Source organism: Antrostomus carolinensis, unplaced genomic scaffold, assembly GCF_000700745.2.
Source record: "Antrostomus carolinensis isolate BGI_N321 unplaced genomic scaffold, ASM70074v2 scaffold43109, whole genome shotgun sequence".
Taxonomy (NCBI): domain Eukaryota; kingdom Metazoa; phylum Chordata; class Aves; order Caprimulgiformes; family Caprimulgidae; genus Antrostomus; species Antrostomus carolinensis.
The window spans coordinates 13,172-23,133 of NW_010338713.1; the positions used below are offsets into that span (position 1 = coordinate 13,172).

Sequence of the window (9,962 nt, forward strand, 5' to 3'; positions counted from 1 at the left end):
GAGGGTCAGGGAGCACATGTGCTTTCTGAAGAGCTTCAGGCGGAGGTACGCACACATACCTCACAGCCTCAACTGCCTGCTCCTGTGTGTTGAACCACAAATTGGTTATAAACTTCCTCGGGTATTTGGACACCAAGACGTGGGATCTTGCCTTGAGAAACACTGGCGTTCAGCCTGTGGGGAGGGGAGAGGAGGTGGGAACTGGTTTGGGTGAGACTGGAGGGACCGGGATGGAGGAGCAGCTGTGTGACTGGTGTTGGCCGGTGCCTGTCCCTGCGGTGGCCAGGCGGGCTCTGGCTGCGGTGGCTCCCCAGGGGATGGTGTGGTGGCCGCTGGCAGGCAGGTGTTTGTGGGCTCCCTAATTCCTACGTCCCACTCCGGGTGTGCAGCGTCACAAGAGCGGGGCGTGCCTTGGTCTGTTGGGTGAGCACGTGTAATTACATAGAGCAGAACACTAATGAAGGGCTTGCTGGGAAAACATCTGCCTCGTGACTTTGGTCTGTGCTGGAAAACCCAGCCCGTGCTCTGCGCTGTTCCAGGGAAACTGGTTTCAGATGTGGCTTTTGGTGACCAGCATCAACAGAGTAAAATTACAGAGACGTCGTTTCCAGCGCTTGTTACGTTAACTCCTTTCCCTGACTCTTATGAAATGCTTGCAGGGCACTAGCAGCATGATCTCGGAAAGGGACTCAGAGACCACCTTTGATGAGGATTCCCAGCCTAACGATGAGGTGATGCCGTACAGTGACGATGAAACAGAGGATGAGTTGGACAGTCAGCAGCCTGCGGTGGAACCAGGACAAAACCAAATCAACAGAGACGCCGAGGAGAGCCGAGAGCCGTTGAGAAAAGGTAACGGTAGGACAGGAGCTCAGTTTGGGCAACAAAAGGTCCTGGACACAGAGGCTGAGCCCCTCATGGATCAATGTGATTCTTGTGCTTGTTCCTTAGGTGGGATTTGGAATGGCTTATCTCAATCTGTGGAGGAGTAATTGATGGCAATTCAGTTTAATAAATGTCAGAATGGAAATCAGCTTCATTCCAATCTGCAGCCAGAGTTCTGTGCCACTGCTGGTTGCGTAAAGCTAATGATGTGCACGGTGACCTCGTCTTAATTAAGGCAGGTCCTGGATGTACATAGCCTGTGGTCTGAGAACTGCTCAAACAGAGCTTCAGATGCTTGTCTCACCCATCATCTGGAAACTTGAACCAGCACGAGCCAGTTTGCTCTGCTCAGTCACTTGGTTTACATGTATTTCTGCTTTCTAAGTCTTGCACAGGTGAGATTTCAGCTTCCATGCTAATTTTGTAGCCTCAGGATTTTCTTTATTTGGAGTAGTTTCAGGATCACAGAAAGGTGAGGTGAGTAGGAGTTCAAAGAAACCTGCTGGTGCAGTCTGTGTGCTGCCACCAGCGTAGGAACCTCTCTTTTGGTGTGTTTTAGACGTACCTGTTCTCCACCTCTGGCCAAGGAAAGTCTCTACCTCCCCTAAACACCTCTTTTTGTCAGTGTTGCAATGCGAGTACTTTTTATTTAACCACAGCCTGTTTAATATATATAGATTTCTTCCTGTTTGTTTGGCAATAGGGAACAGTTGATCACTTATCATTTTATAACCATCTATTATGTGTTTAGTTTTGGTTTTTTAATTTTACTATGACTGAGGTAGTGCCACAAAAACGTGATCCTTTTTGCTTATTTTTTCCCCTCAGCAAAGACAGTTTTCCTTTTACATCCCTTTAAGGATGATAAATTACTGATGCAGCTTCCCAAATTTTAGGTATTAATATCACTTTTAAGCAGTGTAAAGTATTTTCAGGGAGCTTCCTTCCTGCAGGTTTTATTTAAGACCAAATTTGCCAGTTTTCCATCTGAGGTGCTAAGGTTTTATCAACACTTCAGTGTTTTTGTGAACGTGGTGAAGAAACGTTCTTACAGACATGTTTACAATTTTCTTCAGTCCTGTCATTTTGACAAAATTTAATAACTTTCTAAATTCCTGCACTTGAGTCATGTTTATCTTCTTTTAAACCAAAACCTGGTCCTCAAGTCATTTTTTGGGTAGATTTTATGTAAGGCAGGTAAAACCCTGTGACTCGCAGCCCTTCTCTGTAAGCCTTGACCAGGGTGCACAATGTATCTTCACCCATCTGCTGTGTGTTTTCATTTATGCAATCTTAAATACAAGTGCTACAGCAAGATAAATATTTCTCTGCTATCTTTGCTCTCTCCCTGGAAGTGTTCTTGGCCAGGTTGGATGAGGCTTTGAGCAACCTGGTCTAGTGGAAGGTGTCCCTGCTGCTGGCAGGGGGGTTGGAACTGGAGGAGCTTTAAGGTCCCTTCCAACCCAAACCAGTCTGGGATTCTGTGATGATTTTCTCAGTTTGCAACCAATATGCTGGAAAGGAAAGTTGTATGGTCACGGTAAAGATCCTGGATATGTCAAACAAGAACATGCTTTATGTGTTGGATAGGGGGAAAAACCTTCACACACGGCCCCTGGCAGCTGTGCCAGTCCCCACCCCACACCTCTGCCTCTGGGAGTTTCACCCCATCCAGGCTCTGCCTGCTGGAGAATGCAGTGGAACCAACAAGAGCACCCATTAAGGACAATTACTGTGGGATGGAGAAAAGGGGGAGATACTTGAGGGATGAGTAAGGAAAGCTGGATTTCAAAATACTTTCTGCCTCATCCTTCCCAGGCAGGCAAAGCGCTCCTGTGAGTCGGCTTAAAAATCTGCTGAAGTTCCTTTGATGTGGGCAGGGCCTGAACTCGTGGGTGTGGGCAGCAGGATTAGTAGTAGGGCTATCCTCCATGCAGGCTTGAGCTCAGGAGCAGGATCTGAAGGATCTTGGAGGGAAATAGGCAGCCTATGAAAGAGGGGGCATGGAAGATGACTTGTCAACAGGAGGCGTTCTGGCAGTGAAAAGCAGTTGGCCAAGAGCTATGTACCTCCTAGCTGAACTCCATTTAAAGATGGACTTTGTAGGACAGAGATTAAGGATAGGGACCTCGAGGTGGAGACAGATGGTTTGTTAGCAAGTCCTCTAGAAGCTCTTAGGAGGCTGTATGTCACCTCAGGTTGTAGATGTTAAATACTGAAGGTGACAGGAGGAGGCAAGATTGCTCAGCTGCTTTGTAAGCAGTTTTATCAGCTCAAGTTCCAAAACTTCAGAAGGCTGTTGCAGACGTTGCTTGTTTAGTTTTGTTAAATTTTACTGCAAAATGCAATTAATATTCCTGAGTTTTCAATCAAGCAAGCACTTCAGACCTTTACTTTTTTATGGTTGTGAATTAAAACCATTACACAGTATGTTTATGTGAAATAATTGTTTTCAGAAGTTGAGCAGACCTTTTCATTTCTGGGAAGACTGAGGAGCCCTGTTTTGGGAGCTTAGTGTCACACAGGTATAACAAAAGCAAACCAAAAGAGGGGAAAGAAGGGAATTTATCATGGATAAATGTTACTCTGATAGGTTTTCAGTTTTTCATAGAACTTCCAAATTGTTAATCACCACTTCTTCCTACTTCAGATTATATTTTAATTGTTAATAAAGTCAAATAGCCTGGAAACTTCTTGAAAACCTTTTTTTAGACTACAAAGCAGATACCAGTCTTGTTTCAGTTGAAAGTACCTTTAAAAGGTGACATTTGAGAGAAAACCTGAAGCTGGCAGATTTGTTCCCTCATGTTTGTCAGTTGGTGTTGAGCAGTTTTGCCTTGTCTCTTCCAGACTGCAGCTGGCAAGTTAAAGCAAACGATGAACGCTTCTACGAACAGCCCCAGTTCAAGAGAAGAGTGTTTCTGTGCTTCAAGAAAAGCAAATATGCAGTAAGTTTTCGTTATCTCAGTTATGTGCTAGTAGCACTTGTCAGAGTCAGAACTTTCTCAATTTCAGTGAGGTCTTTCCAACCACTGCTGATTAGTGTAAAAGCCACGATTAACACTTCCTTAGGATTTCCGTCAAAGGTTGAGAGTGTGACTTGTTTTGGGTTTGTGAATGGAAAATCAATGTATTGAGACTTGTTTAAGATGAGATGGGGAATTAGAAGCCATGTGTCCTCAGTCCAAATTCCGAGTTTTATCTGCCCAGCTATGGCTGTTGCAGGCGCCCACGTGGGTGTCATCTCTCATACAAGCAATATCCTGATTAAGCTGGACTGAGACAGTCTTAAAAATAGACATTTGGGAATGTGTAGTCATTTAAACAGTGTCATTCTGAATCCAACTAATTGTGATAAAGGAGACATCTTTATCTCTTTTATCAAGACTTTTTTTATTGATTTTTTTAATTGATTTTTTTTTATTTCCTTCCTCCTCCTATTTTTTTAACTTTTCAAAGTAGTAAAGCTATGGTCCTTGTATGTGGTGCTGGTTGTGAGTGACAGACCTGGACTGTGGGGTTACATGTGGGCTTTATCTGTGATGTGTTAGCTCCTGGGGTTCCCTTCTACCTGCCTTGCAGACTTGAGGCAGTTTGGATTATGTCATGTATGAGTATGAACACTTAAGAGTAAAACTGCTACAGCTGGAGCTATTCAAATGGAAATCTTCCATGCTTGGACTAGGCAGGGACTGGCAATCACAAGAGTTAACCTTTGCTGGATCTCACATTGACCCTTCTGAATAAGTCTAATTAACAGTCCCTTGTATCTGGATTCGTTATTTGTAGCTTGATGCCTGAGACCAATTACATCCCTAGTAGTGAGATTGTGTATTTAGCAAATAATGTCCAAAGGGATTGCAGAAGAGATTCCCTAGGAGGAGGAGAGCACTGGGGTTTACTCCCCTTCTCTGTGCTCCTCTGGCAGTGCCATGTGCACTCTGTCCTTTGCCTGGGGAGAGGCTGTCCCCTTTCCATGCTGTGACTGTGCAGTGCCTCGGTGTCACTAAAGCTTCAGCCTGAGATGCTTTTTGGGTATGTGAATGTCCGTGAAACGAGACCTTTTTTGCCTTATTTCATTAAGACAGTGACCCATGTTAAACTCTTGAGGAAAGGTGCAGTTCTAACAAAGTTCCTAGGAAAGATTTCACTAGTAAAGCGCTTTACTTAAAAGCGTGCATTGTACGTTTGAAATGTGAGAAGAATCTGCTGTTGTGAATGACATTTGGTTTTCTTCAACAGGGAAATGCAATTAAGACTTACAAGTACAACCCTATCACTTTTTTACCACTGAATCTGCTTGAACAGTTTAAAAGAGCAGCCAACTTCTATTTCCTTGTTCTTCTCATTTTGCAGGTAAGAAAGACAGAGAGACTATTAACTGTGAAGTGAATTTAAGGTACTAATCTACTGAGCTGAAGAGTACTTGGGACACAGTTCAGCGCTCTGCTGTCAGGGAATTGCAGAGTATTTCATAAGGGATTGTATCTGAACTGCTACAGAAACAAAGCTCATCTTAACAGAAATCTGGAACAGCCTACCCTAGCTTTGTATTGGCTAGGATGAGCTGGTTGCAAAGTTCATGAGTTAGTTAATTCATTTCATGGGGAAAAGGTGTTTCTTTTACTCAGTAAAACGTGACGGCCTCAAGTCCTACTCAGGAGTTTCAACAGAAAATATTATCAACTACAATTGTTAAAGAGAAGCTGTTGCTGAGGTAGGGCAGCACGGTCAAACTCTCCCCTGAGAGTTTTGTTCATCTTCACAACCAGACTTAAAATTCTCTCTCTGATGTGCTGGTTTTCTTCCTTATGTTATAGCCAGATCACTGTTAAATGTCTCTGAATTGAGCTTGAGTGATAATCCTGTGTTGAACTGACTTTATTTGTCTTGTAGACAATTCCCCAAATAAGTACCCTGTCATGGTACACAACATTGGTGCCCTTGCTCTTGGTGCTGGGAATAACTGCAGTCAAAGACCTAGTGGATGACATTGTAAGAAACATGTTTTGTTGATACTAAAAGCAAAAGAAAAGTGCTTTGTTGCTTTCTTTCATTGTGGGACGCAGTAGGGAATACATTCTCTGCTCCTGGTTTGCAGGCTCGGCACAGGATGGACAATGAGGTTAATAATAGGACATGTGAAGTCATCAGGGATGGAAGGTTTGTACTGTTCCCTTCTGAGCTTTGTAAGTAAAGTTTGTTGCCTTGTTACTCATTTTCATCGCAGATCTTAAGCCACAGATGATGAGGAAAGTTCATAATTTTGTTCTCTACCATTCCACATGTCTGTGTGAGAACAGAATTGAAAATGGAAAAGAATTGTCCAAAGGAGTAATTTAAACTTAGTTCTGTGGTGCTAAATCTGTGCTAAGAGCAAGTTCTTTGGAGAGAAGGACAGAAATTAATACATAGGTGAAGAGGGAATAGAAGAGGTGTGTTGATTTAGAAGTTGTAGACTCCCAAATAAATTGCAGTTTCAAAAAAGAAAAAACAAACCTTACCAAGATGTAGTGTTTTTGTACTAAGGAAAGATCAATTTTAAAGATTTATAGAGTGCATAGTGTTATAGATTAAATACTAATAATTATTAAACTATCTTGACATTAGGTTCAAAAACACAAAATGGAAAGATATTAAAGTTGGTGATGTCATTCGTCTGAAGAAAAATACTTTCGTTCCCGTAAGTGCTTTAGATGTATTTGGTTTATGTTTCTACAGAGTTCTGTGTGAATCTTTGACTTGGATTTGTTTCATGCTTACTTGTTTGTTTTTCTAGGCTGATATTTTGCTACTCTCCAGCTCAGAACCAAACAGTCTCTGCTATGTAGAGACAGCTGAACTAGATGGGTAAGGCTCGATTTAAGGATTTCTCGGATTTAATTTTGGCTTACTAGTAAAAGAGCAAGAAGTGTGTATTTCAGACTCTATTTGTCACTTGTTAAGCCACACCTGGAAAACTGTGTCCAGTTTTTGATTCCCACCATTCAATGATCATTAAAAATGGGCGAGGGTCTACTGGAGTGCCACAAAGATGTCTGAAGTGTTGGAGAACACAATGTGGGAAGAAAGGGTGAAGGACCTGGAGTTATTCAGCCTGGAGAAGGGGGATTTAATCAGCCTTCTGGTGTCTCAAAGATAGTTACAGAGAAAATACTCTTCAGAAGGATGCACACTGACAGGACAAGAAGCAGTGGATGCAAGTTGCTTCAGAGGAAATTCTGTCTGCATTCAAGAGTAATTGTGCTCGTGGTGCATAATTTTTACCATTGGAATAAGTTGCCCAGAGAAGCGAATTTCTCTCACTGGAAACAGTCAGGGCTTGGCTTGACACGGCCCCGGATAACCTCATCTAACATCCTGCTTCCAGCAGAGGTTCTGACTGTTGATTACCAGAGCTCTCTTCCAACCTGGACTTTTCTGTTATTTTAAACAACTTCTTCTTTGTCAGTGGGAAAACACAAATACATGTTTTTGTGTGGAAGTGTTTTGTAGAAACTGCTTAGATAGCATAAACCTTACTGTCTGTGTCACATTGCATTGTAACTGCTGGTTTTGTTCATGTTGTCAGAAAAGCTGAAGTCTTTTAGAAAAGTCTGTGATGATACAGGCTTCACCTCGTGAGGTGAAATGTTAGCTTTTCTGAGTGAGCACTGTGTTCCTCACTCACCCTCTAGTAATCCTAAAAATGGTGACTTGTGATGCAAAACAAAGATCTTGTGTTGCAAAAGGTTTGTCCTCTATTGGACCTTTCAGCAGTATCAGTTATTAAATACTGCTTTCAAATAACCATTACTTCAAACTTAATTGTTGCATTGATTCTGAGAAGCCTCACTTATCTGTGGTGAGCGGAGGTGAAGGGGTGAGATTTCACTCGTGAAGGAAAGCAGCCCGTGTAAGTCAGAGCTGGTCACATCCTTAGGAAATGCTTCATGTCCATGCAAATGCGCGGCTTTGCCATTGCCTCCACGTAGGAGGTTGGTACCTATGGCATATTGATTTGCTTCATTTAATTTGGCTCAAACTTCTTTCCTATGTCCCTGTTTTTAATAAAACGACCTTTTTATCCTTTCTTCTTAGTGAGACTAACTTAAAATTCAAAATGGCACTTGAGGTAACGCACAGACACCTTCAAGAAGAAAGCGCGATGGCGGACTTTAATGGTTTGTACAGTTATATTCTCCTAACTATTCAAATGTTGCTCAGGCAGTTTGTAGTACAAGTAAATAAAACACGGGTGGGGACGGGAGTGTTGCCAGTGGTGCTTGTGATTCTGGAGTCAGTGGCTTCCTGGCACTTGTCACGAGGCAGCGTAAGCAAGTTGCACAAGGAAATGGTGCTGCTGAGCAAAATACAGTCTGTGTGAGATGAGACCTTTGCCATGAGTGAGCTACGGCACCCTGAGTAGAGAGGATGGGGCCTTTCATTTGTGTCTGCTTGCCTGTTTTCTTTGGAAAAAAGTATGCATGCTGTTGGGGTTGGATCTGGAAAATACCTTTTATTGTCCCTTTTGTATTTATCATGATCATGTAGCTGCTTTCAGTGTGTATTGTGGAAACTTGAAGGGCAGGAATCCATTCTCTTACTCAGATCTGACAGAGTTTTCTCTCGAGCTGAATTTTTTAGCAATCCTAAAGTTGTAAATGCTTTTTAAAAAAATAAATAAAAACAAAAAAACCCCCACAAATACAAAAAAACCCAACACAACCCTCTTACAACAGAGTGACAAGAAGTAAAGCAGGTAGGGACTGTTCCTAGTTTCCTCCAGTGTGAGAACTGAGGAGCACAGAGAGAAATGAGCAACTGCCCAATGCAAAATAAACAGAAGGGAGATGCTTTTTCACACAATACACACGCTTTTTTCACACAAATAGTTAGGCTGACATTCACAGTTTGCCAGAGGATGTTGTGGATGTGAAAAGTTTCTGCTTTCAAAGAATGTCTCTTGAGTAAATTGATATGGAAGGAGAGCCTGCCCACAAGGAGATCGATGGCTCGTGTCTGTGATCTCACTCTTCCTTGCACATCCACTGGTCTCGATGAGAGAGAGGGTTCAGGGCTGGAGACAGCCCGGCAATACAGCACTGGATACTTGCACACCTGAATTTTCAAAGAGATTACTTATTCAGAACACTAATTTTCTCAAAAAAGCAACCTCATTAAGTAAAATTACTTCTATGGTGGGTACAGACCAACACATTTTTATTTAACTCTTGTACATTAAACATATTCTCCTCCAAATTTTTTAGGTCTAATTGAGTGTGAAGAACCTAATAACCGACTGGATAAGTTTGCAGGAACGTTATTCTGGAGAAACACAAGTTATTCCCTGGATGCTGATAAGATTTTATTACGTGGCTGTAAAATCAGGAATACAGACTTTTGCCATGGAGTGGTCATATTTGCAGGTATTTATGCATTGAACATGTGTAATCTTTACTGACTAAAAGCATGCCCTGTAGAGTGAAATGACATATTTATCTCATAAACAGCGACTGTATTTTATGTCCCAGTTATGTAAAATAGTAATACTAGCACTTGTTTGCATATTGTATTTTCCTTTTTTTCCCCTTTATTTTTAGGTGCTGATACCAAAATAATGAAAAACAGTGGAAAAGCGAGATTTAAGAGGACAAAAATTGATTCCCTTATGAATTACATGGTTTATACTGTAAGCCTTTTTGTTTAAAATTCAGGTGTTTGAGTTCATTTTAAAGGGCATAGGGTGAATGCAAATTTAGGAAACTTTTTTGTTTTTTCTTTTGGTGTAAGAAGTATGTGTCCAGTTTGTTTTGACCTGATGAGTTGGGATGAAGTAGGTGCCTCGCTGTTGGTGGAATCTGCAACCCTAAAGTGCAGGTGTAAGGCAGCCTATGTGATGCAGGAAAGTCCTTCAGACCCCGTGTTGCCGGTTCTTCTGCTTGTCTGCACTAAACTGTTGGCCAGAGAGCTGGGGACCCTTGTCCAGAGGTTCAACACCCGTGGTTTTTTGTCCTTGGTCAGCACCCATGGGTGCGAGTATGAGCAGTACCCCCTGTCCTGCAACCTGCACTTTACTGAGTGAATTCCCTGGGGTA

At 42.2% G+C, this 9,962-nt stretch overlaps 1 protein-coding gene across 1 annotated transcript in view; it reads left to right on the plus strand.

Annotated features, from left to right (window-relative positions):
• The first annotated feature begins 665 nt into the window (after window positions 1-665).
• The window catches only part of ATP8B1 (ATPase phospholipid transporting 8B1), a 24,394-nt gene continuing 15,097 nt past the window's right edge, over window positions 666-9,962 (plus strand). Inside the window, exons 1-10 of the mRNA XM_010175602.1 lie at window positions 666-852; window positions 3,736-3,833; window positions 5,128-5,241; window positions 5,782-5,880; window positions 5,987-6,048; window positions 6,496-6,568; window positions 6,665-6,735; window positions 7,966-8,048; window positions 9,135-9,293; window positions 9,468-9,556. Coding sequence (XP_010173904.1) covers window positions 672-852; window positions 3,736-3,833; window positions 5,128-5,241; window positions 5,782-5,880; window positions 5,987-6,048; window positions 6,496-6,568; window positions 6,665-6,735; window positions 7,966-8,048; window positions 9,135-9,293; window positions 9,468-9,556 — 1,029 coding nt within the window. The 5' untranslated portion in view covers window positions 666-671. The remainder of the gene's footprint in view (window positions 853-3,735; window positions 3,834-5,127; window positions 5,242-5,781; window positions 5,881-5,986; window positions 6,049-6,495; window positions 6,569-6,664; window positions 6,736-7,965; window positions 8,049-9,134; window positions 9,294-9,467; window positions 9,557-9,962) is intronic.